This window comes from Gallinula chloropus, assembly GCF_964237585.1.
Source record: "Gallinula chloropus genome assembly, chromosome: 2".
Lineage (NCBI taxonomy): Eukaryota > Metazoa > Chordata > Aves > Gruiformes > Rallidae > Gallinula > Gallinula chloropus.
The window spans coordinates 72,958,951-72,986,893 of record NC_140086.1 but is presented as its reverse complement, the minus strand read 5'-3'; the positions used below and the strand labels follow the sequence as shown (position 1 = coordinate 72,986,893).

Below are 27,943 nucleotides of genomic sequence, written 5' to 3'. Positions count from 1 at the left end.
AAGCACAGTAGACTTCTCTCTCTAGCCCCCCCCCCCCCCTTTTCTTTTCCCCTCTCCCCTCTTCCCAAGCTGGATCAGTGTGTAGGGAGGGCAGTCATCACGCCATCCTGAGCAGCAGGAGCTGACGTTGGACGAAGCTGCCAGGTAGCTGAAAAAAGGCACAGAAGGCAGCTGATACCCACTTTTCAACGTGGTGTGTTTTTTTTTTTTTTTTTTTAGTCTGAATCTGGACTTCAAGCAACACAGCGCCTGAGACAGCTCATCTGAACCACACTGTATTGCAATACTGGCTCTTCCCAAAGAAAAAGACTCCACTGAGTAGCAGAATGCTGCCAGTGTCGCAGCTAGGGCTACAATACAGAGCCCTTTTCTAACATTTTAAGATCTCTCTCTGTTCATATATTTAGAGATACATACATACACTCATACATCATTTCTTCCTTTTTTGAGGGCACGTTTGGTTTTTGTTACCCTGATGTGACTTCTGCTTCTTCGTCTTGGAATGATGGGGATCTTTCTAGCTTATGTTGGATTCATTTTCTTTTCAGTTATGTATATTCAACAAGGACTTTCTTCCCAAGGTAAGATCACTTATATACGTGTGTTTTTCTATGCTATAACAGACTGAGAAGGGGGGGGGGGGGGGTAGTATGAAGAAGAGGACAATAAAAAGAAGGAAAACAACCACAATGGGTAAGAGATGAGGACAGCAAGCATCAGGTTTATATTTAGCTTAAAAATTGTCTGTAAATAAGAACAGTGGTGTGAAGTTTCCCCTAAGTGGGAATAAAACAGGCTTCCCTTACTTGACTGCAAAGAGAAAAATAACAGGCACCTTGTGGGAGAGTAAAGGGGGATTGGTGAATGGACATACATGTGTTTTGGTTGTGCATGTTTGTATATATGCATGTAAGCACGCAATAAACACCTACCCATGCATGCATAATTATTTCATTCAAACCAAGTACCGGAGGACTAAATCTACTGCCTCCCTTAAAACATTGCAGTCTCTTTCCACGCTGCGTCCCCTCTCCTCTCCTATTATCTTTAATCCTCAGAGTCAGACCTTCATTGCAATTCAGTGACTATGTGCATATCTACTCCCCCCCCCCCCCCAAAAAAAAAAAGGTGGAGGGGGGGAGAAAAGACAAAACCGACTTCTTTGAAGACCTTCCCCCCCCCAAGCCCCCAACCCCTTTGCCTCCTTCCTCCCTCCTCGCCGAAAGGCGCGCCTTGCATTTCAAGCAGCCCCGGCGCTGCAGGAGCCAGTTGTTTGGGACCTCGAGGCTGCGGCGACGCGATCAGCACCATGGACAGATCGCGCGGGGCCGCCCCCTGCTACCCTGCCCGCTGCCCCCCGCCCCCTGCCCGCTGCCCCCGCCCGCTGCTCCCCCTCCCTGCTGTCCTCACACCCCTCCCGCCACCCCACACTTCCCCCCCCCCCCCCCCCCCCGCCTTCCCCCCTTCGCCTCCTGCCCGCCGTCCTCCGCTCCTTGCCGCTGCCACCCGCCCGACACCCCCTGCTCCCTGCGGGCAGGTCCCCGCCGGCTTTACGAGCCTGTGCCGGGCTGCGCTTGGCGGGGAGGTCGGGGAGGATGCTGGCAGTACTCCCCCTCCGCGTCTCCACACCGCTCACACGCACTGACCAGGAGGGGAGGGGAGGGATGAAAACAAACAAACAAACAGAAAAAAAGAAAAAAAAAAAAAAAAACAAACCACAACAAACTTACAAGCCCCGAATAGACAAAATGCACGGTCCTTGTGTCAGTTTAACTGGGCGACCAGCAATCGCTGACTGGTGGGGGCGCGGGGGAGGGAGGGGGTGTTGGGGGTGGTGGGAGACAGAGAAAGGAATGTCGTGAAATACAGATCTAGTAGCTTTGCTAAGTACCCGTTGCCAAGCGCAAATGAAAGGGGAAAAAGAAGTAACACTGGTTGAGTGTACTGCTGGATTATCCCACCAGTTCCAGGTTATCTGGAGTCCTCAGGAGGACTGGGGCGAGAAAGAGGGAAGGAGAAAACAAGAAATACTTCCTTTGCATTATAATATGTTCTAGTCAGTTTGTAACAATGCATAACAGAAAGCCACGCTGCAAAATTTCCACATTTTCCTCTTCTTGAAACGCAGGTTTTATTTATTACGTTGTAGGTCTGTATTGTGTGTCCCCCCTCACTTGACTACCTTTGCTTCATTGTGTTGCATAATTTCAGAGTGAGTTATAGGAAAGGATGAGAAGGAACTAAAGACTGAGACTTGAATAAATACTGGTGTCCTGGAGTATGTCAATCAGGATTAGCTTTTAAACCTGGCAGTGTTACACTGTTTGTTAAATGACTGGGATAAAAAGGTGAAAGGTAGCTCTAGAAAGTGTCTGCCAGAAATGAGAAACAGAAAATGTATTGCTTCTTGGTCTCATTATGCAAGAAGGGGTTCTCAGAAAGAGTAACCAACTCAGGAAAAACCTTCGAAATGGGCATTTTGATGAGTGGTCATAATCTGTGCCTCAGAAGAGTGCCCATTCCAACAGCTGCTCCAGCCGGCTGTGGAAGGTCTAACGATTCACGGGTCTCCAGCTCAGCCCTAAGAAATACAATAAATCAGTCTGATATTTTTTTCTTCTTCCAAATTGGTCTTGCACAAAATCCCTCAGTGAGTCTGGTGAAATACTGCATTCTACCCAAGGGTATTTGGACCTAATTACATGAAACTTTACTAGCCCAAGGGAGCAAGCAGGGGAGTCTACAGCATTTCCCATGAGCAGAGCTGAGAGTGTAAAGAAAGTGCATTTGTGCATAAGGGAGGAAAGGCATACCTGGGTGTGAGAGAAACTGGGGGAAGATAACACATGGGGAAACTGGAAAATCTGAAAAGAGGGGGAATGAGGAAAGAAAAAGGAAAATTAATTAAAAAGGGGGGAGGTGGGGAAGGAGGAAGAGACAAAAGAAAAAAGGCAACACAAAAGCAGAGAATGAACAATAAATAGGTAGCAGGACATCCCAAAATGTTATGCATTTTTTTTTGCAGCAAAATTCACTGAGTTTCCCCGAAATGTCACGGCCACTGAAGGGCAGAATGTGGAGATGTCTTGTGCTTTCCAAAGTGGCTCTGCTTCAGTGTACCTCGAAATCCAGTGGTGGTTTCTGCGGGCAGCTGAGGACCAAGAGGCTGGAGCTGAGGTGACAGGCACTCAGGTACTGATCCTCTGCCACGGGGTCCCCAAACCACCTGGGGAATGCCACAGGAGAAAGGGGTGGAAAGGAACAGACGGAAAGAGAGAAAAGGGGGTGGGAGGAGAGGGAGGGAGCAGAGATAGGTTCTGGATTTCCCCAGGGACTTAGTTTTGACCATGAAATAACAGTCAGGAACCTGCAGAGAAAAATGCCTACCTCATGGGATGGTGCCTTTGGTGCCTGTCACTCTCAGGATGCAGCTAGCTAAGGATGTTCACAAAACCACACGGGTTTTCAAAGACTATTTTTTTTTCTCCCCCCCCCTCCTCCTTTTCCCTTTGGAAAGCAGCTGCTCAGAGACAGCTCCTTGTGGGAATTTTTTGTTTCCCAATGGCAAGATCCTACACACGCCCTCCAATTTACAGCTGGTGCAGTCGAGCTGGCAGCTTGAAGTCTTGGTGCAGCTGCCACCGGAGGGCACACGCTTGGGGTGGGGAGCAAGGGGGAGCCAATGCACCAAAGAAGAAGGAAAAAAAAAATCTTACAACAGCGCAATTCCAGCCTTCCGAGCGGGACAGAGAGGGGCCATGTCCACTTGCACTGCCATCCAGGGACGCTTCTCCCCTCCTCCGCTGCCACCTCCGCACCGGTCTCGGCGTTCACTCAGCAGCCCCGAAAAGACGCCTACGCGTGTGGGGCGGGTGTCGGGCGGCGGGTCGGACGGGCTACGACCCTCTGCCACGCTGTGCGGGGGATCCCCCGCAGCCTGCGCCGGCTCTCCCCGGCGCGACCCGCAGGTGGCACACGCGGCGCGCCGCTCCACGGGCTCCGCGGCGGGGAGCGGGGTTGCAGAGCGGGGCGCCCGCGGCGGCGGGTCTGGGGGCCGGCGACCCACGGCGGCGCTCCTTTCCCCGCAGGTGGAGCTCCTGCCCGAGCGGGACCTGGACAGCGACGGCACGAAGATCAGCGTAAGTGGCGCGGCACGGCGCGGGCAGCCCCCGCCGGCCCGGGTGGGTCCTTCCTGAGCCAGGGCCCGCCCCGGGCGCTGCCGGCAGCCGCCTTGCAGCAGGCGCGGCGGGGCGGCGAGGTTACTTGCTGTCTCCCACCCCTCGCAGCCTTTCCCCGGGCGCACCGCAAGCTGAGGCGGGCGAGCAGCTGGCAGCTCGTTCCGCCCCGGCTCTGGCAAGAGGGTGCCAGGACAGCCCTGCCCCATGCAGCCTGCACTTCTGCAGACCCCCTGCCATCGCTAAGTGAGGCCCAGGCAGCAGACTTTGGGCAGACTGTGTTCCCATCCCCTGCAGCACACAGCCCGCGCTCACCCCTGAATCTTGTTTTCATTTGCCCTGGGTGACTTCACTGCTGAGTCTGCCTTCGCACTCACACACTGGGTTTAAGGCTGAAATTTGGCTGTGAAGCTGCACGTTCCCTCAGCCGGGTGTGCAGCTATTTAAATGGTCCCAGGTTCATATCCTCTGGCAGAAAAGCAATCTCAGAAAGTCCTTGGCCAAGATGCCCCTCTTGGGAGCAATCTCTACTCCTGGCCACTGAGAGTGTCAGGAAAGTGGGGTTCTGACACCAGAGTTATTGATCCGCTGTTCGGAGATTAAACCAGTAAATTGCCACGAAATTGCCATCAGCATTGCTCCGACCCTTGTCCAAGGAAGGGATGCCTTCCTCAACAGACCCATATCCTGAGTTGGGCACAGCCACAGCCCCCGACCTCAGAAAAGTTCAGACCCTCCTCCCTCAGCATTCCAAGAAATGTAAGGTGGTGGGGTCATGGTGTGGTGCTCACTGCAGTGGAAAGACACAGGTACTGAGCAGATGCTGCATCATGAGTATTCCTTATGAGCCCAAAGGGGTTTTCCCATTCTCAGGCTCAATCCCTACAGAAGTGCCTTTCAGCTGCAGCCAAGGTTGTAAGTATCAGCAAAGCTTCAAACAGTAACAGATAGAGGTGATTTTTTTCCTGTTAAATCCTTCACTCTGCTGCTCTTCGATGCCTACAAATAACTAACCAAGTCATTACATCAAGTCAAAGTGCAGCTAGGTGTAGATGAAGGGCATTTAAAAATTAAAATTCAGATAAGTTACATTCAAAACGACACATATTCTAGCCATTCTTACATTTTCCAAGGTACTTCTCACCATGGACTATTAATGATTTGTGTCATGGAGTGTGTCATCAGTTACATTTGTAGACTATCTTACAAATGAGGCCCACATGTGGTCTTTGGATACTATTTCACTGGACATAGTGCTAGCAACCAATTCAGTCCTTGTTCAAAATGCCTGCAGTGATCCATAAGATCTGTGACACAATATAGGCTGTAAAGCTTCTCCCATCTTTCAAGTTAAAAATTCTCTTTCTCTCATTATGTATGATAATAACTCACAATGGGGTATTTATACAGTGTTTTTATAAGCTTGCATAAAACATTTTATAATTGCAATAAAGAGTCAACACAGAGTTGACAGTCTAAATACACTTGTTACAAATGTTTTTGGGATTTTTTTTTTCTTGAAGGCTCAATCTCCATGAGCACTGCTAGAAAGTATCTTCATGAAGGGGAGAGCCAACTTTTAAGTGCATTGAGTAGTTTCTTTAAAGAAATTGTAGAAAATACATAAAACTGTTTTTAAACTATGCTGAAATACACCACTTCGATTGGTTTTAAAATTATAATCAGGCATAAATTGAAAACATGCGTATATGCTAACTGCATCAATCCAAACCAAATTCTGTTTTTCCTTAAGTTCTAAGCAACACTATTAACTTTGTAGATGTTGCATGGGGGTAAATGAAGGTAGAACATGACCTACAGATCCTATTCCCATTCATATGAAAGTTCTTTAATCCTTTAGCTGAACATGAGCTGTTCAGTAGAGATATATTATTATTGAATATGGTTTAAATAGCTATCCAACACTTTCTGTGTAATTAATATTGCATACATTATGCCTGAAAGTATGCAATCCATACTTTCAACTCGATTTGCCAAGTATAAATTCAGAGCTGGATACAACACAACAGGCTGTGAAGTCCATCCAGAACCTTAAAGCAGTAATGCATTCCCAAGTATTGCTCTTTAATTTATCAAGCAGGCAGAACAGGTGTGTTGCCAACACTGATCACTACATCACACCAAGCTATCAGAAGCAACGTGTTGTATAATCACCTGCAACACGTGCCCCTGCTTCAATCGAACAGTATTGCAGTTTTCTGATCTACCGTATATTCATCATCCTGATGCTTTCTCATTGCTTGTCACTGATGTGACACAAACCAACGTTTGCATCCATGTTTACGTAATGGTGGAAGTAAATCAGGTTTAGGAGTTCTTCAAAGCTGAAGTTTTCTCTTCCACTGAACCCTTTTTAACTGGCTTCCTGTGGGGCAACAGATATTAATCCAGATAGAGATTAATAGCCAAATGATTAAATATAAATTCTTTAAAGTGATGAAAATACAGAAGGAAATCTGTGTTAGCTTTCCTAATGGATCTTAATACCTATCACACATTTCTGAATGTATAATTTACTTGTGTGGTTTAATTATGAGAGGCAAAAAAAGTTAAGTTACCCTCAGATATTAAAAGCAATTAAAAATAAATCAGGAGTCTTATTTTAGCTGATAACTTTTAAAATGATCTTGAATATGGGCTACTTAAATATGTGGTGCAGAAATTATATATGACTTCCAATAAATGCACACCTATGCAAATGAGAAAAAAGAACTACTTGACACAAGATGCCTTGTTAAGGTTATTAAACAAAAAATACCAAAGGTTTGGACACACATGAAGGAGACAAATTCAGTGTCAAATATGGAGTCTCAATGTAATGAAGACTACAAGCTACTCTAATAAATTGTTATTAAAGATGTTTAAATATTGGCAAACATCTCCAACAAAATTGTTAATGCACTAGTTAAACAACTGGACTGTTCAGTAATGCCAAATAACTCGAAAGATTTGACCAATGAAGTGCATGGATATTAGGTTTATAGAAGGAAGCTCATTAAGAATGTTCATGATCTTAAGCAATTAATTGGAATGAGCATGATAGTTTGCGTTGTTTGTCTGAGGCCAATCAGTACTTCAGAGCAAACCATCCAAACAGTTTTGGGAAGAAGATGTCAGAGATCTTCATAGATACAAATAGTCATACTTATCCTTGATGCAACGTCCCTGCAGTAAGCACAGTCACACCACTAAATAATTTGGCACTTGAGTTCTCTGGACAGGCTCTACATGAAGTAGGGTCTTACCAGAGAAAGAATAATACCTGACAACATGTTTGTTTTCTTTCTTTTCCTGGCAAATTTGCAGACAGTGAAAGTACAAGGGAATGACATCTCCCACAAGCTGCAGATTTCAAAAGTGAGGAAAAAGGATGAAGGCTTGTATGAGTGCAGGGTGACCGATGCCAACTATGGAGACCTTCAGGAATACAAGGCCCAGGCATTTCTCAAAGTCAACGCTAACAGCCACTCTCGGCGAATGCAAGCCTTTGAGGCATCTCCTATGTGGTTGCAAGACATGAAACCTCGCAAAAACATCTCAGCAGCTGTTCCAAGTAGCATCCATAACTCTGCCAATCAGCGTGTGCGTGCCACCTCCAGCCCTGAAGCAGCAGCCAAAATCCCCAAACAAAGTCCACAATCAGGTATGGTAAAGCATTTTGAGCTTTCATTTGATTGCTTACCGGCATGTAAAAGGAGGCTAACTCGACAAGGTAACCAGGAATTTTAACTAGGAAGAGTGTGGTGCTCATTTATTCCTCCTTCTTTCTGGCTCTATTCATCCTGGTATCTCCTTATTTCCTAAAAGCTGAAGAATAAGTTTCTGGGCACAAGAAGCAAAAAAGCCTTAAATTCCGATATGTGTGTTTTACTTCTACTGGCTTTATGCACCTAAGGTTAGCTCTGTATTCAAAGCTTAGCATTTCCTGTAGTGTGTGTGGAGAGAGAGGGGCATGTCAGCGAATGACTCATCTCATTTTAAGATGGCTGTGCATGATAAATTAAATAAAACACCCATCCAGAAGTGTTTCTTCCTAAGTTAATTTATACCGGTCACCTAACTTTTATATTTCTAACATTTGGTGAAATTAATCTACTTTTAGTATCAATCCTATTTTCACAAGGAACTTGACTTCTAAATCTAAGCAGATTTTAGATATACCAGATATTGTTTCTCTGTTGTGTAGGGTTTTCGAAGACCATGAGTTTTTCAGAGAATGTGGGTTTGTCATCTTCATCTGCTTGACCATTGGCTTTGAATCAAGTCTTAAAATGGCAATGCCTCAATTTTCTGTCATGCAGAAATTCACTTATTACATATTTTGTTTGGGAGATTTTGTACAGCACTGTATAAATAACATAGCAAGTCTGCATTTTCTACACTGACACAGTAAAATCCAGCTATACAAAGGTGCATGAATACTCAGGAGGCTCAGCTCTTGGCCTCTCTACGATGGCAATAGAGAGATGGACGGGATAAAAAGTCGGGACATTTTGTAAATGATTAAAAATCCTCTGGAAAACAAATGGTGCAAGTTTAAGGGTTTCTGGGTTATAAGAGGTCCCAATGTAGATAAGGCAGGAGATCACAAGCTAGCTTGAAATTTGTAACAGAATCTAACCTAGTTTCTTCTGATGCATCATTTTTCTGCTAAAAATGCTATGTCATCAAAACTAAAACTGGGAATACAATAAATTTCATAGTACATCTATTGTGAAATCACTTTCATCTTACAGACAGGCTATTAGAAAACATTTGATAAGGAAAATACATTTTATTACAGATCGGAACAACATGATTATTCATAGGAAAATTCTTACTGCTTTTAGAGAAGATAATGCACATACTACCACCATTTTATGTCTGTATACTAATTTTTTAAAAAATTAAATTCCGTTGTCTTTCCCTGAAATGCAGCTACTTTCATTTTTTTAGCTCTTAAAAAAATGTTTAAGTTGTTAAAAGAAAATAAATATTTTGGTTGATTTAAAACCAACATTCTACCATGACTTTCTTTTCAGAGAAATGTATATACTGCTTACAATGCATTTCAAAGTGACACAGTTGTCCATAAAATGTAAACTTTGGTTTCTGTTCAGTTCCATCTGAAATTCATTAAAATAGCAACAAGTTTATGAAATATGTAGCTACAACCTATGCTGCATTATGGCCAAAGTGTGCACACAGCAGCTAATTCACTAAATCACCTTGGATATATAATTTAATCTATAATATTGTTTATGTCTTTCATCCAAGCAATGTCTTGCCTGGTTATTGCACATCTGTTATTTGAGAGCGAGGAGGTTATTACACCTGAAAGATCCCTGTAAAAAAAAGAAAAGAAAAACTTAATCCTTTTTACATGAGCAAAGATTACTTCAGATCAAGTACCGACAATCCCAATCATAAATAATTTAAAAGTTAAACAGATTAAAATATAATTTAGTTTATTAATTCATTTATTTTATGATGAAGCACAGATTAATGCTGTATTCATCAAAGGTGAACCTCATCTACTGAAGAAACAAAGAGTACAAAGAATCCATTTTAGGCTTGATTTCAATTTAACAATCACTTGATACACCACAACTACTGGTGATTTTTTTGAAAACATCAGTTTAACTCTTAAGAACCAAAATTTACTTTCCCTTTCTTGAGAAATTCTTGTCCTGATTTTCCAGCCATGGTGTGATTTGGATTTTCACTCCATTGTACACTCACTCTACACCAATAGAAATACCCACAGGAGCACAAGGCAGAGGGGTTTTAGGTCTCTGTAAATTGGAGGAGCAACTTCAGCTGAGGAAGGAGGAGAGACATCCGTTGTGAGACCTCAGAAAAGCAGAAAGGAGGTGTCATAGTAACAGTCTTTCTTTTTATGCTATCAAATTCAATATATACTTATACTATCAAGTGAGAAACTCTTCCCTTCTTCAACATCATGCAAACTATATGTGCATGCACAAGAGTGCTGAGTAATTACATGTGAGCAATGTATCCATCCGCCCTAGAACACAGAGACATGACTGAATACAAATTTGTCATTATTAACCACACGTTTGTATTTGAAAGGTGTGGGAGGAGTGACTGTGAAGTGTTTGCTCGTGTTGAGTAATACATTGACTTCAGCAATACTGTTTGAAGAGATAAGTACTAATAACCATAGGTAATTGTATCAAATATTCTCCAAAATTAAAAAGCTGGTACATAGTTATTGGCAAGCAATAAATTTTGCTGCCATGCTCACAGACTATTGTGAAACATGTTTGCAGGAGAGGGGAGCATGACACTGCAAAATTATTGGGAAATCTGTAGTTACCTATTTCTGAAGAACTTGGCTACTGATATAAGAAATATTGACTCTGATTACATTAATATTTTGTCCCCAAAATTTATTTTTGAAAGGTAGACAGCACTCTACTCAACTCCTTATATCCTGAAGCACACTGCATAATTTCATTTATTTCTTAACTGTAGATATTTAATAGGTAGCTCTAGAATAGCAGTTTACAGTTATTGCCATTTTTAAAATAGCAGCATTTCCTAACTGAACAGATATTTCTGCCATTCTCCTCTTTGACTCAAAAGAATATCTGTGATAACTATGAGGGAGCTATATAGCCAGGCCTGAGAAACTAAAAGTGATATGAATTCCATTCAGCATTTTCCACTAAAATGTCATGTGAGGGTCAAACAGGTATTTGTTATTATTAGTGTAATGGAGATTCAGTATAGGAAGAAAGAGTTAAAGAGTACATCTTCCACAGCCAATCTTCAGATAATTTACTGAGAAGCACCAAACACCTACCTCAAAGTCAAAAAATTCAAGAAAGCAAAAGTCAGACCTAACACAGTTTGACCCTTTTATTTCATATTCATAGGCTGCAGCAAATGAAGTAAGCCATCACAGCTTAACAGGAATCTGAGTAATTTGACAGGATAATCTGCATACATCCAGAAAATGTCCTATGTAGGTGGAGTGACAGACAATTTTTCCCTGCATAATTCATAACAACGTGTCTTCGTCCAAAGATAAAAGTACAGAGTTATCACAGAGCCTTGTAACTCCCAAGTCCATGAGTTGTAATAAATTCAGTCAAAAGGAAGCTAAATAATCTACAGGCTGCACCAAAACTCGCTGTTTCATGGATATACATCCAGACAAATTTGTTTACCTGCATTCAAGTAGTAATTCAACATTTATAACTGCACAGAGGGCTGCAGAATTTGATGTTCTGTATACGCCCATACTCTTCCCATTCTGCCAATTCTCTGTTAAAGCACTCAAAACTGTTAGCTGCTTTTCAGACTCAGGAAGATCAGGCTCAGAGAACTCAAGAGGAAATACCTAAACAAAGAATTGATGGTAGGTCCATTTTTGGACTGCTTGCATACAGACTGTTCATTGCTAGCAACCTTTCGTTCTTTCCTGAAGTAACAAATTCAACTATTGACCTAACGACATGACAAATAACTCTTTCTGTGATGATGGCATAGTTGCAGTGAGTGACTTGAAAAGCAACAGAAAGGGGAAGGTGATCGTTACCTAAGACAGAATGACCTGGATTCTTGGTATCATAAATCACACCGAGAAGATGATCATCAGGAGTGAAGGCAAAAGGAGAGGGTGAAAATGTATTTCTCAGTGACATTCCTTCCAGCCTACATTTTTATCTATAGGATCCAGGAATTTTTTATTAGCAACTTAATGTAAGCAGAAATTTTACATTGTTTGGAATCATCTGGGATATAAATCATTTGGGTTTTTTTTTTTTTCTTTTATGGTATGTCTTCTCTTAAAGTGAAGGGTCAAAAAGTCTGCTTTAGCGTTCATCAAAGTGACAACCAACATTACTAAAAGAAACACTTCAGCTTTTTCAACTGTTGTTTTAGAAACTATGAATGCCCATAACTCTGGGAGGCACCAACCGTTACTGTGATTGTTGCACAGCAAATAGTCAAGTCTATATTTCCTTAGGACCACATTAAAGCAAAAACAAATGAGGGTTTTTTTCTACTTGTTCTGAACCTTATTCAGCCATTCTTGCAAAAAGATGGTGCAAGGACTATCCCATTTTACACCTGTGTACACTACAATCTCTGCTTTGCTTAAAACTCACACTCCGGTTCTCTTCCTGAATTGAAGCCACTACAGTTTTTTACCCTCTCTATGGAATAAATTCTAACCATGTTAAATTATGTAGCCCTGTTAGCCAGTTAGTTGTTGACCTTGACACTTAAAATACCCACATCTTAATTTCTTATATTTGAACACTTACTGACAGAACAAAATGCTTACAAGCATTTAAACTTCTGTTCCTAGTGCTTAGTCCAAATGAACCCAGTAACAAATTGGTTTTGATGGCTCTGAAGTTCTAACTCCAGTAGCAAGCAAATTGGTACCTACTTTCTGTGACCTTCCCTCACTGCCATTGCCAATTGTCGATGCTATACCACTGCCACCTTTCTATTCATTTCTATTCCTCTTACAAAAACCCAGGTTCAGGAACTAAGAAGAGAAAGAATGCACCCACAAAAAATGTGTTCTTTTTTGTTTGTTTGTGTGTTTGTTCTAAAAGTCTTAGCAGCTGTTCAGTCCCACATGCTCATACCAGACACTGAGTACTGGGTATGCTGGATATCCTCTCTGAAGTAAGAGATATTACTTTCATCCTTACTTATGCCCGTGCTTAAGCACTAATAATGAATCATAGAAGGAAATCATGGACCTCTCAGATTTGTTGAGATAATTGTTGATTCTGTCCTTAAACATATGATATCTCCACTGAAAATCACATTCCTGTAAATGTGACGGTGTTTGGAATTAAATGTTAAATAAGCTTTGCTAATCAGAAGCAGGGGTAGGAGGGAATTTGAGAAAGCAGGTAGTGGCAAATAAGAAACAGCCTACTACAGGAAAAGGGACTCCATGGCATATTTCCATTTTTATTTTCAAATATAGCCTGGGCTACTCTTGAGCAATTGTTTTTTTGGATACCACACAGGCTATATGCATGAAAACATGGAAAGCTATCACTGGACGCTGCACTGCATATTTTCCTCCTACGAAGCCAATCCGGAAAAATTGAGGAAAGACAGAGCAGGAACTAAATGCACAAAAGTGGAAGAAATCAGTTTTGCCCTTTCTCCATCTGCATCGTTGTTTACCTACACACATATATGCTGAAATCTTTCCTATTCTTTTGGTTACCTTACTAGTATATTTCATTTTCCATCTGCCACTGCTGTGTATGCCCTTTATCATGTCTCTTCCTGGCTTTTAGCTATTTAAAAATGAACATTTCAGACCAATCTCATCTTAAGAGCACAAATGACATATAAAGATCAGGCAGGTTACCCATAGGAGTTCCCCAAGTAGCAGAATCAGAGTCATCCTGTCCTGCATGCTTGATATAACTTTCTTGGGTAATTAAGCACTAGGAAGATTGCAGATGGGTCACATCGTTGTTTAATAAAGAGAAGAAAAGAAAGGAAGAAAAGAAAAACAGGGAGGAAAGAAAAGCTGTTTATGAGTCGTTTGTCAGTGCACTCAAATTGCTTTTCATTGCTACACAATCAGGCAGCTTGCACTGGGTCATCAGAGATTGCAGCATATGTGACAGGGCCTGCTCTTGAAATAACTGATGGGATTTCCTTGCTTCAAAACACAACCCATTTGTTATTTGACACATGTACAGCAAAGCAGGATATTTTGGCTTTTTTTCACGAGAAGCAGGAAGTTTCCTGTCTATGGTACCCTACTTCATTATGAAAATCCTTTGTGTCACTTGAAATTAAAAAGAATGGGTAGAATTATGTTCTGGTTGGAATGGATATAAGCCTGCTGAAGCCAAAAGAATGGCATTAATTCACAAAAGCAAAAGATTTGGCTCAAGCACGAGAATGCGGGTGAATTGTCTCCTCATAAAGTGAGAGTGAATTATATGAAGGATCTAAGCTTTACCACCTTGTACCATCTGAAGAATTGTAAGACAGTGAAGCTGTCTGGGAGTAGAATGAAGGGAAGGAAAATAACTGAAAACTGCCATTTTCAGCTCATTCATATTCAGGCAGAGGGGGCATTCTTTGTGGTGGGGTTTGTTGCTTCAGTTTTTTTGTGTTTTTTTCCTTTAACTTTTTGTTATAGTGTTTAACTTAGAAACATTAGGCCAGACACCCTTAGTATTTTCTTATTGTCTGGACAGGGATTTTTCATTTGATTAAATAATTCATGAACTACAAAGATATTCCAGACACATAACCTTCTTTACAGCTACAGTAATAATTAATCCTGCTTTGCTGATAGTAAAGCTGGATGTCATTTGAAGAGCAGATGATGATCTTTACACTAGTCTTGCAAAGAGAAGACTCTGGCCCAAACCTTTCTTTTTAACTTACTGTTAGGAAGTTGCTGTCATACTTTTTGATAGTGTTACTCCTGTCCTGTCTATGTGTGGGTGTTCTAGTCTGATCCACCCCCCTGAAGTTTGTTCCCCCACCTAATGACAAACATTACGGTCTTGGAACAAAGCTGCCTAATGTGCTGAGAAGAATAAAAATGTGAAAGTTAACTGCTACAACCAGCATTCTTGGTGCTGCAAACATACAATATGTGTGTTCATCAATGGCAACAAAAATACAGATAGCAAATCTGGATTCTACTTCTGCTGCCAGTCCTATTCCTACTGCTGTTATACCCTCGGCTGCTGCAGTTGCCTGTGACAATGACTGAGGCTTTTGGCCACCAAAAGATGTAATGACTATAAAAGTGACTTCTACGTGGCTACGGAAGATGCTGTATCCATCTCCAGCTCATTCAGTGCAACTGGAAAAAAAAAGTTTAAAGGGCAAGATGTTCTGTCAAGGTGCAATAATAAATCAATCCAAAAGCTAGCAGTAGGTCTTGCAGAGAGATAGATGTTCAGATGGTACAAAGTCTTCAGTAGAATAATATGGCAACATATTCTGCCAAAAAAACAGGTCAGATACCTATTTTGTACTCTGTTAAATGATTCACATGCATACACTATGTACTGATCAGTGATGATCGTATTTCTGAAGAGTCTTTGAATAATGATGAATGATATTTCATCATTATGATTGATCCCACATCTTAGAATTGTAACAAGAAAGGTTAAAAAGTCTGAAATAAAAGTAGAAAAAATCCACAGTATATAATACAAAGGAGATCGAATTAATAGAGGATTTGGCACAAGCACTTCAAGCTTCATTCTCACAATCTACCATTTCAAATTAGTGCACTGTGGCTGTATAGGTGATTACATTGTTATGGTTTGGGTTTTTTATTATTATTTGTATCAGAGTAAGAGCAAGAATGAAGGCTTTGACTTGTGAACTGTGATTTAGCTTTTACAGTTTAAAATTTTGCCACCCAAAGTCTGTCTTGCCCCGGTCAGAATTTATTGACTGTTTTGGACAATATCCTTCTGGATGGCAGAAGGAAACAGGTGCCTGCTCTTCAGCTTTCCCAGTTTACAATGTTGAGCATTAAATTAAGCCTCTTTGACCTCTGAAAAACTAAAATATCAGATTGTTGAATTGAGATAGTGAAGAGATAGCATAGAGTTTGCTGGTATCACTCCTACTTCTGGGGGTTTAATTTCCATAGGAGGAGGAGGTAGAGAGATGGAGGCACTATCATCTTAAACTGCTTCAGCTAAAACCATTAAGAGCTCGTGAGTCATAGCCCTTAGACAGAGGTATGTTCTGTTAGTCAGAGGCATTGTTCTAATCTCTGTAACAACTGCATTATCCACCAGGCAAACAAAGGATCAGAAGAATGGTCCCTGCCTCAAAACACTTACCCTCTAGGAATCAGTCTGAAGAAAACAGACTCATCCAGTCAGATGGGTACAGATAAATGGGAGCTTAGCTGGGTTCCACAAAAATAGCTCTTATATAAATGATATAAATAGAAGGAGATCAGGTTGACTGCATGTCAAACATAAGCCTAAGCAGTGTCAGGTGTGAAAAGCGAGAAAAGGGATTGAATATCTCATGCTGAAATATTTACAAAGAATGATAATTTTCCTTCTGTCTCTGTTATAATAACCATCCTTGTATATGTTTTTCTTGGTGTGACAGTGCTGTTGAAAATGATAGAGTAATATTAAGTATCATCCCACTTAAGATTTTTTTTCTGATAGATGAAAGGATGAACAGGATACAAAAAGCACAGGAGGAAAAAGACAAGTTCAATTCTATTTTTCTTAAAAAACCCTCTTGTTGCAACTTTATGATATCTTTTATAAATGGCTCTGTTAATTACAATGGGGCATATATCAAATATACACATATTTGTATATTATAAAATTGCTGAGCAATTTGTGCTGCAGCACTGTTTAGTTACTACAGCAGAAACCAGTTACTGACAAAAGAGTAAGTACAAGAAGAATTTTTGTAAATAGCCTAAGTTCCCAACCTCATTTGGAGGCATAGCCTTATACATGTGAATGCATTTGATTTGGAATCAGCCATTTCACACAGATAAATAGAAATCACCTGACATATATTTTTTTCTGATACATAATAATAAAATAAAAAATCTAAGACATTTTATATCCATGGTTTTCAGGGATAGGATGAGAGAGAAAGATGTCAGGTGCTGATAAGAGCAGTCATAAAGCATGCTACCAGTGCTTCTCAAACAATACCAATTAACAAATTTAGGGCTTGCATTTGCTTGTGCTTGCCCTTGCCCTCTCAGCTATTAACTCTTGCAATGGGCACTGGATATTGGACTAGTTTTATTTAAATAGCTAACACTGGCATTACACAGACTATTTGCAAATAGGTCTCTTAGCAATTCTTTTCGCAAAAAGTACTGTCTCACTGAAATAGAAACAGCTGAAGTCAATGCATTAATTATACATGTGAAGAGATATTCAATATAAAGAAAAAACCTCACAACACAAATACAGAAACAAAAATACTTTAAAACTTTTCAGGCTCAAACATCAACTAAAGTGAGGAAGAGAGTTAGGGTATCTGCTACAAATGGCTGATGCCTGAACATTTATGACTGAGAGCCCCAGATAGGCAGAATGTCATTCTCCTAAGACAAAAAAGTCATCAAGAGATTCAAGTATCAAGACAAAAAGTCTTCCATAATATAAGAAATATATAGTGATGAAACTATTCACAGTTGCACACTAAAAACATCAGAGACATCAAGAACTCACTGTATCCTTGACTAACTCATGAAATTTGAGGTAGCTGAGTACAAAAAATGTTTTAAGCTGCTAGAAGGAAGAATAAGCTTTTGGGTATATATACAGCTGAAAGCTGTGTGCCTTAGGTTCAAAAATAATTTTAACTCTGACATGCTTTACTCAACATATCACCTGCAGAGACAATTCATCCACACTTCATTTCACCAAATGGATATCTAACTCACTGCTACTTGCCTACTGTAAACTTATTTATGAGAATATCACATGAAAATGCTAGGGATATTAGTATTTAAAATATTAAAATTTAGGAAGCTGTGTTTTTGGTTGCATAGTCTGTCCAGATAGACTCACTTTCAGATCAAAACAGCCTAAATAATTTTCCAAGAAGCATAAGCATTTTAACAAAACTTAGAATCACTCTACAGAAATGAATGACACTCGTGAAATCAATGCAAAACTCTATCAAGATTTCCTAATCATGCTAGTATGTAAAATATTATTTAGTCCTAAACTACATATCAATACTATTTAAACAAAGCTGCATATGAAAACAGAAGAAAATATGTAGATGAGAATGGATGTTGTGAATTACAGGATAAAGGACATAGGAGAACACAAAAATTACACTAGAGGTGAACTAAGCCATCTACACTATCCAGCTTATCTTCCTGAAAAACTGTGTTCAAACTCAACAGTAATTTTTATCTATTTTCAACAGAAGAGTATAAAAATCTAAAAATGTTGATGCACTTCCCATTTCAGCTAAATGTTTAGGGACCTCACCCCTCCCTCTTGCCTGCTCAAGGTAAAAAAGATGACAGGGTCAGATCTTTATGATGATCTCATTTTCATCTTTGCGAATGACATTAGAGACATTATTAGCTTCTTGATAGGGCATGATGGCCCAATTAGGAAGCCTGGTTCTAGTCCAGAGGTTAAAGAATGAAAGATGAACAAGAGCACTGAAGAACTATAAAGAAAACTGTGATTCTCAGATACGTTACAGAAAAGAACAAGATTCACATGTTTTCCTATTTATGGGTAGATGTAAAGGATTATGTAGAAAGTGGACCAAAAGTAAAATCCCATGTTGTTTCACACCAGTCTACCCATGATTCCATTTCTGTCCATCTTGGCATTGTGAAATTACAGAAGTTATTCAAAGTCCCACTCTATTACTTTCTTTCACCCTTCATTCTGCTGTCTATTATCCTTTTATAGTTTATTATGACTTGTTCTGGACTACTGCCTGAAGCCAAATACTATTTACTACATGCTACCTATATTTGAAGTCTGCTTGGGTTTTTCCTCTTCCAAATATCTCCATCTCAAATTTGCATTAGAACATGGCTCTAAGTGTAGCTGGTACCAAGTTAGAGGCTGTGACCTGGCTTAGCCCAGAAAGAGCTCCATGAGTTGCTGTGGCTCAAACCTCTGGCAGAATTCTCTCTGCTACTCAGGGTTGGAAAGTTGCCAGTTGTTTTTGGCCTGTGGCAAGACTGAACACCTCTGTTCACCTGGGAACCTTACCTAGTGAAAGCTAGGGAATAATCGTCCATTTAGGTTCCCATCCCTCCTCCTCACTTGCTCTTCTGGCATCACTGGCAGAAAAGGAGTACACAGCAGATGAACAGAGCTACACACCAGACATAAAGCCTAGGTAGGCTACTGGAAAATTCAAGGTATAACCTATTCTAAATTTCCACCAATTTGGAAGCAGTATTTTCTTTCAATATGACACACAAAAAAAATCAGAAATTCAGACTTTTCCTTCTGGAAAGTAAGATAAATTCCTTTTCCCTCTGTGGTATTTTTTCTCAAGACAGGGATGGGCAATTCACACTATGGTAGGCGGCCTACTCTACAGCCAATGGAGAAAGATGGACTGCAAGCCTAAGCAAAAGTGTTAGGAGGCTTGAATATGATACTGCTTGTTTTTTTTTTTTGTCATTCAGTTCCCCAAAATCAAACACAAGTGTTTGAACCATCAAACATGCATGAGACATAATTCCCCTGAGGAGGGAAAGGGGGACCTTACATTTGTGGAAAGGAAATTTTCTTCCTGAGTGTGCCTGTATATTCCAGTAGTAGAGAACTACAGATAACTGTGATTTCTGCAATTCAGAGGAATAAAACCAACAGCAATTGGTAGTAAGAGAGGAAGAATATATTTATTTAAAACCTGTGTGAGACATAATCATATAAAACTTCAAATAAAATAAACCATACCTGGTTTCACCTATATTTATGGATGTAAAACTGCAAGCATATTCCAGTATGGTTCATTAATATCCCCAGCAAAATTAAGACAGGCATTTCAAGAACTTTTACTTACTTTACATGGAAATAATACAAAATTATGATTTCATGTGGCCTCAACTGAGGCTGAAAAGAAGGCTATTTCAAATCCAACACTATAAAATAAAGCCTAGTGTTGCAAAACAGCAAACCAGGCACTTAAAGATGTAAAATATCAGCACAGATTCCTGAAAAATGATACTTCAAAGGTTTCAACACCTCTGTGATTTCAGAAACCAGTAGTACAACAAAATTAACTCATATTCAGCACAAGCTGAATGTACATCCACCATATATATATATATGGAGGAATATTTTGGTGTCATGTAATACATACAGAGAATTTAGGAAGGACCTTTGTGTGAATGACTATTTCAGTTGTACTGGTCAGCGCAAAATCAGGACTTGGGTATTAGTCTTCTCTTGTGATTAGTGGCTTACTAATTAAGAAACTCAGGAATATCCTCACTAAATTTAATATTAAGACAGTGTTGTTGAATTCACAGCTTTGTTGTGTTATTTATATGATAAGCTACTCTTTGCAAGCGTAAGCATCCAGTTTCAGTGGCTCGGATGGATACTGAGGCTCAGAATGCAGGAGGTACATCTCAGACAACCTTAGGAAATACAAGGAATGCCAAACTTGCTAAATTTTAATTCTTGCAGATGCAAACTGCTTGAGACCCAAGGTAGTTAACTGAATGAGGTACTCTTACAGAGATGCTAAAACTGTACGGCCTGAAGCAGCTGCTTACGTTACAAATCATTGTTTTGACCAGTTGTGAAAAGTAACAGGCAAAATTATGAAACCAGCATTTGATTTTCCCTGATTGCATCCTAAAGTCCCATGTATTTTTACACAAATTTTGTCTGATAAATATCTTATTGAAAGCAAGGGATTATAGTCATTCAGGCATGCAATTAGTAACTAGTTTTTGATCAGTTAGGGTATACAATAATTTATAACTTCTGTTATTTTATACTTAGGTGCTCTAAAAATTATCTCAACAAAGGAACAAGATTGATGTCTAGCTATTATGTCCATGCCTTATGAGCCATGAAATATGGTCCAGCATTTGTGTCAGAGATTATTTTATTATTTTAAACCCTAAGATCACAATTATTTATCACTATTATTTTCTCTTTTTCCCTAGCATTTAAGTAAGCTACATACTTGAATAAATCATGTGGCACAAACTACTCTTTCATGCTGTTGCACAAAAACTTATGATCATATGCCGTTGACAGTACTGCATTTGTTTACTGGAGAAGGCTAAATATTTCATGGACATTTGCTCTTTTGGACATAAATCAGTGGCAGGGAACAAAAGACAACACAGCATTTACATCTCATAGGAAGAATTTAAGTGAATCCCATTTATTGATAAGTCAAAATGTGAGCATCCCTGACCTGCCCATCAAGTAGAGTTTAATTAATACTGTAGAAATAATATACGCGTGCATACTACTGTTCTTCCAGGTTACTGTCTTTGAGGGTAACATAATTGCATTCCAGCTTTGCCCAGTGTTCTTGACCTGCAATAAAATTTCTTTTAGCTCTCATTATGTTAATTAGAAAATAATGCTAGAAATGCTGAGGAAATTAGTAATCGATTTAGCAGATCCACAGCTCGAATGGCACAGTTTTGCTTCCATTATGGTGCCCATCATTCCAGCGGTACTATTTGAGTCCTGGTCAAAACTATACACCAAAACCTCATCTGTGTGAATTTGGATACTCTGTATTTTCAAGATATTTTAATTCTGATCTGTGCTTTGCCTTTGATTTAAGTCTACAACTAGTGAAATTGAATCTCATTTAAACACCTTATGACTTTTAGAGTTGCAGTCAAAATGGACATTCCTGACTCTTTCTGGTTGCTTATCCTTTATCAAGATGGAAACCAAAATAGAATATGAGTAAATACGACACAACAGAAGGAATCTAAAAGGGCTACTTTCAGTTTTGCTGTTGTTGTTTTACATTTGAAGCTTTCGCCATTCTAAAATCTGAAGAAATACTTGGGTTCATTAGAGATCAAATACAGTTATTTTACACATCTCCAGGGGAAAAAAAAAAATTAAAAACCCTGAGTATATTTAAATACTAAATTTCATAAGGAAGCACTTAAAAGATGGCAGCATACCTAACAGTCATATATGTCACTGCATACTGCAAATCATTTTTATTGGAGTTGATATATATTACTGAAAATGTGTCACTTTGGGTTAGACAACATTTTGGAAACTATTAAGCCAGTAAATAGAGACCTTATATGACATTAGTATATACTTATCAGTTTCTAAAACCGTGCAGAGGACACTGTTTATGGCAGTGATTTCCAACAATTCTAACACTCTCTTTACTCACCTAGAAGCTGAAATTTATTTAGTTAATTTCCCTTAATTTTTTCTCATGTGTTCAGTATTGCTTTATCTTGTACTTACTGAATGTATTCTAACCCAAATCCCTTGCTAGATAAAGAAAAACAAACTTGCTGTTTGCAAAAGAGCATTCATGTAGAACATGAATTGGAAGGAAGTTGTAATTTATAAAGAGACTGGACATTATAAATAAAAAGGTTGTCATGTGCATGTAATGTAATACCCCTGATTTGGGGACAACAAATTGTCATATTAAAAAAAGCAAAACAAAACAAAAATCAAAGCATGCTTTGCCTCCAAATATTACAGTACAACTTTTCCCACTGTGAAACAGTTTAAGTGAAATTTATTTTGTATCATACCGTTTCTCTTCCACACATCACAGCTTTCAAATTCTGAAATTATAATGCCACTAATCATTAGAAAAGCATTGTAAAAAATAGGTATGAAACAGTTCTAAGTATCCTTATATATCCTTATTTGCATTCTACCTATTTTGTGCAAAGGAAATGTATCTCTAAAGACCTCTTTAGAATTGTCTTGAGCAATGTATTTCTCTAGTTCAATCAAAAAAAAAAAAAAAAAAAAAAAAACCCAAAAAATTAAGGGCACAAACTGAGTGAAAATAATTAAATACATCATGAAATGATCCAACACTAACAAAGGCTCTAAATAAGCTCTACTCACCTAATTAGGGAAAGGAAAGGTGTTTTAGAACTCTGACAAATTTTAATCCTTATATAAAAGGGAGAACAAAGCCATGCTACAATAAAACCAAAACCAGACATGTAACTCAACCCTTTTGTACAAGCTTGTAAATACAACCTGTATGAGAATAACCCACAGGAAGAAGATACAGGAAATGTGATTGCATGTTTTCTTGTTCCTGATACCAAACAAGTGTTTTGAGAACAGCAAACTACTGCAGCATAGTAGAGGAAGGCTACTATTATCAGATGGGCAAGAGAAAAGAAGTCTTTTCATCCGTGTCTCCATACAGTAGGATCTAAGCTCAGAGTTCCCTTGGATTTCTTTGAAAATTTTGGTGATGTCTTCAAGACCTGTTTCTATTTACAAGTAAATAATAATTTAGAAGTTCAGTTCACATGGGAATAATTTAAATATCACTGTTACTTAGAAGCTCTTTTGTATGTGACAGAGGATGAGGAATGTTCTACGGCAACTACTATGTATTCAATGTCTCACACTATGTATTTACAAAAGCAACCAATGTTCAGAAATGTGGGATTTAGTAATCCCCATTTTTGAAGGGAAAAAATTACTAAAGACAGAAAGAGAAGAACTTGCTACACTTATAAACATAGTTAGCAGATGCAGAGAAATGTTCTCCTGAGAAATGTCTGAAAAATTTTTAAAATGAGTGTTTGCCTTGAGTTATTTTTGCTTTCGTTGTATATATTCTTGATAAAAAGCTAAATGTACTTTTTGGGGCTACAGTGGAATCCAGATTCAGTTTAATATTAAATTATTTTCAAAAAATAGCTTATACATGATTAATAGATATTTAAAAATTAACCAGTTACTGAAAGTCCATCATATTGTGGACTGCTTGTAACACCATTGTTATTTTGTTACAGGATTGATGCCTGTAACCAGCAATAACATTCATCCTTTTCAAGTGTACAACACAGATATAAAATCTATTAATCATGCATTAACCTGTTATAATTCCAACTTTTCTCTATAGTGTAACAAAATTTAATTTATGGTGTTCACCTCAAGTAATACGTTTCAAATTCTGAATGTAATTTTTATGATAAGGGGAGTTATCAAGCACTGAGAGTTGGTATGTGTGACATCTAAACACTCATGTCTTTGGAGTGCAAATATTTTGGTTTAATTAGTCTAGTGATAAATGTTTTTATTCTGATAACATACTTAAAATATAAAGTCATGTCTTTAAAAGGAATATGTACCATTGTTTTTCACAGTTTAAGAAAAAAATCTGGGAAAATATAATTTCTCTAAAATAAATACTCCAAAACTTTCAGCATTTTGTAAATAGCTCATGTAAAATAGCACGGCCATTTGCCACTATCTCCTCTGTTTTACAAGAAAACACTCTCTAGCCTCTAGATGATAATTTTGTTATAAGTCAATGGTATGATGTTGGAAATGATATTGTAAAGAACCCTCTGAGGTGAAAGGTGTTTGGGTGTATTCCTTTCGGTATATGATTTCACTGGATAACATTGTTTAAAAAGACAAGAAACAAAAGCAAAGCAAAACAAAACCAAACCCAAAAAACAATAAAGGAAAAAAACCAAAACAACAAAAACTAAACCAAAGCAAACCTCCCTGGGACTGAAATACTTTGTATGTGTTGTTATTTGCAGTGCATGCCAAGACATTCATGGGCACCAGAGCCAACATGGCGAGCTAATTAAATATATAAATGTATGTGTTTAAAACAGCCTTATAAGGAGCATTGGAAATCTGCAAGATGAGCGAATATCTTATAACTTCTTCCGCAGGTGCGAGGATAGCTACAAGCCATGGACTTTCTGTCCTGCTTCTTGTTTGTGGCTTTGTGAAGGGTGCTTTGCTTTAATCTAAAAGTGCTGACTTTTTCCAATATCACTTTCTCTTCTTAAAGCAAAGAGCAAATCGCCTGTAAAATCCACGGAGCGGACAGCAAAGTTGACCCTAACCTCCAACCACCACTCTGCACCCAATGTACTCTAAATCTCTACACAAGGAGCACCTTCTGCAGGAAGTACAAACAAAAATACTAAACAAATAAATAAATAAAAAATTAAAATAAATATTATAAAAAAGAAGAGGATACCACATGTTTTCTTGATATATCTTATTTTCTTTGGCGTATCACTGATCTATTATTTGACGAGAACTGGTGTGATGTAATCAAACGTTTTGTAACAGCAAGACCTAGTTTCCTTTTCTTTCGGCAAGGAGAAGCCTCATCCTTGACTTCTCAGGGGTTGGCCTGCAAGTCATCAGTATTACAGAATTAACCATGGATGACATTTCGTTTCCTACACTGAAAGAACTGTTCCAGCCTGGAAGCAAACAGAGGCCAAATAATGAAAAAAACCATAGTGATTTAACATCGACCCAAATAAAACACCCCACAAACTTTATCAAAAAGCCTTTTTTTTCTTTCCTTTTTTTTTTTTTTTTGTGTGAGAAATAGAAAGGAGAGAAGAAATTCTACAAAGCAGCTAAGCAGACTAGAGGACGTTGTTTCTGGAAAACAAGCGAGGATATTTTTCTTTTGTGTTGTTTGGGATATTTTTATTACTATTCTTTTTCCCTGCGGGTATTTTCCCTGTCCTTTTTTGTTTGTTTCTTGTTCAATGGTGGCAGTTACTGACTTAGGCCAACCCCTGATGATTGCCTGGAGGTTTATATATATATATACATCTTTTTTTTTGTGTGTGCGTTATATATTTCAGTGTGTTTTCTCTAATTTTGCAACTACTGTATATGCAAAACTAAATTCTGTAAATTGCTTACAGTCTGTGTGATATAACTTCAGAGTAGACATACTTTGGTCCTCATGCAAGCCAGTTTTTAATATTATCTATATGTCGTGCCACCAATAGACATCTTTATTTCCTTTTTTGACAAAACACCACTTTTTAGTTTGTAATTCAGTACTGTGTGTATTTTGTAATACATACCTTCACTTCCACTGGTTTGACCCCTTTCAGCCCTCTGTTTACTCTGTAAATGCACATTAAAATTTGTTATGGTCTCTAGACAATGAATTATTTTAGTTTTGTGTATGTTGTGTTGGAGTTCAGATGCCGAAAGCTCTTTTAATTTGTGATGTTTATAGAGGATGAAGTGATTTGATCACTAGAGACTGTAAAATGCAGGTTTGCAGCCAAAAACTGCATGTAAAAGAACATTAGAAGGGGAAAACAGACAAATAAAACAGAACATGGCTTAAAGGATGTTCTTTTCTTAAACAGTTTTAGGAAAGAATTCATTGTGCTGATAAACTGTATTCACATCACAGTTCCTTCTACATGGCCAAAGAAGCTTCTTTCCTTGATTTTTCTGGAAGCGGATTGTCATTACTCATTGATATTCTTAATTAAAACACTTTATGTCTGGGAACTGAACGTGAAATTTTGCTGTTGGGTGAAGTAATATGCATTACATGAATTACATTCATTAATGCAGGAAGGAAAAATTGCTACCATTTGCAGCTGCAATCAGGAAGGGTTTTTGCTTCTTCCCCTCCTTCCACTAATGCTGAACAATCCACACCCTTTCATTTATGAGTACAGACAATCACGTATACCACATGCTTATTACGATCTATTTAGAGCAGCATTAAGTAGCTGCAGTGTGGTCAGCTGTGTGATTTCTTCTCATTCTGTAAGTAATGTAGAAGGAAGTAAAAATAGTATGTTTAATATCTCACAGGCCCATGGCCTACAGGCCTAACATTTTATTTCAAAATACTTGTAAGTCTGAAGGCTTATCCCATTGATTTCAAAGGAGACAGAACAAATAGTAGCATAGAATCAAAGAGTAACACAGTAACGCTTTGGAAGAGGACAACATATTTGTGCAAATCTCTTTTCCTTTAGCCATACATTCTGTAAAGTAAGCTTGGCTTAGAATAGCCATTCTTTGATTTTAGAAAAGTTTTAGCAGGAGTGAAGAAAGTAGAAGTTTGGTCGAATACAGACAAATTGGGAATAACTCAGGAGAAAAAGGTAAAAAAGTTCTTTCATTTGAACATAAAGTTAGTGACCCACTAGGAATCTTGTGTATTGCAAAGGTTTTACTCCATAGCAGTAACAATTTGTCAGCCTACTGACAAAGAAAACAGAAACAGTCCACATTAAAGTGTTCTGAATCAAAAATAGTATTGTGGATCAAAGAGGAACTAAATGAAAAAAGAGCTGGAGCTTTTTGAAATCTGATTTTCTGAACACACCTCTGGAAGCAAACTTTCAGAGCTCTGGAGGAATGGTTACATTTTCCTTGTGAAATAGTTAATTTTGACTGGATGCTGTGAGAATCTCCCATGTGAAGTTCAGAAACCTCAGTTTCTGTTGGTTAATTGGAACCAAATGCTTAAGATTACACATATTTCATATGCTTATTGTATACATATATCTTGTATGAATATTCTGTGTTTGCACATAGTCATATAGACAATGTGCAGTGACATACGGAATTTTTCAGAAGCAATTTAGCCTCTCATTGTTAAAGTTGGCCTCTGATTACTGTTAAACTGATACTGTGCTTGCTTTATGCTGCTAGCTGCTTAGATATAAATCACTGTGTTCTAGGAAGTAAAATTAAAGAATCAACTGAGACTAAAACCAGAGTTCTAGACCACTTGGACTAGTGTGATAAAACAACCAAGAAGACATTACCAAGCAAAGTGCCATATTGTGATCAGCTATTGTTCTTCAACATTGTCAGAAAAAAATGGACAGAAGAAATCTGTAGGACTTTTGAAAAGCCTTTACATCTTGCGTGAGATGCTAAGGTTATCCTCCTTCCCACCCTTCCCAAGATAATAACCCAAATTCTTCTGAGGTGGCTGGTTCACTCCTTCTGATTGCAGGTCTAGAGCCTAGCTTTACAGTTTCTGCCAAGCTGTGTGGATACAGCAGCAACATCTCCTAAGAGGATCAAGTATTACATTTCTAAATGCCATGCTGTGTCTTAACAGCTGTTCTTTGAATAAGGATTCTGCCAGAAGCTCCAAGAAATTCACAAAACAGAAATTAAGCTGCAGGAGCCCCCCCTTTTTCCTAAGAATTTAGGAAATATACCAAATATGTGGTATAAGAATGAAACTATTTCCACTTTCTGCCCTGGTCCAGTTCTAGTTTGGTTTTATCACTGAGAGAGAAA

General features: G+C 38.8%; 1 protein-coding gene across 2 annotated transcripts; it reads left to right on the top strand.

The window, feature by feature from the left end:
* Positions 1-502: 502 nt before the first annotated feature.
* On the top strand, positions 503-24,778 carry VSTM2A (V-set and transmembrane domain containing 2A; the record flags this gene model as incomplete). 2 transcript variants are annotated; one of them, XM_084260340.1, is made up of 5 exons in its annotated part: positions 503-581; positions 3,026-3,192; positions 4,089-4,139; positions 7,503-7,839; positions 24,690-24,778. In XM_084260340.1, 5 exons carry the CDS (start codon positions 503-505, stop codon positions 24,776-24,778), a joined length of 723 nt encoding a protein of 240 aa, XP_084116466.1. The 2 variants fall into 2 exon arrangements, with proteins under 2 accessions (XP_084116466.1, XP_084116467.1); XM_084260341.1 differs by lacking the exon at positions 24,690-24,778 and adding an exon at positions 24,568-24,644.
* Between the last annotated feature and the right edge of the window lie 3,165 nt (positions 24,779-27,943).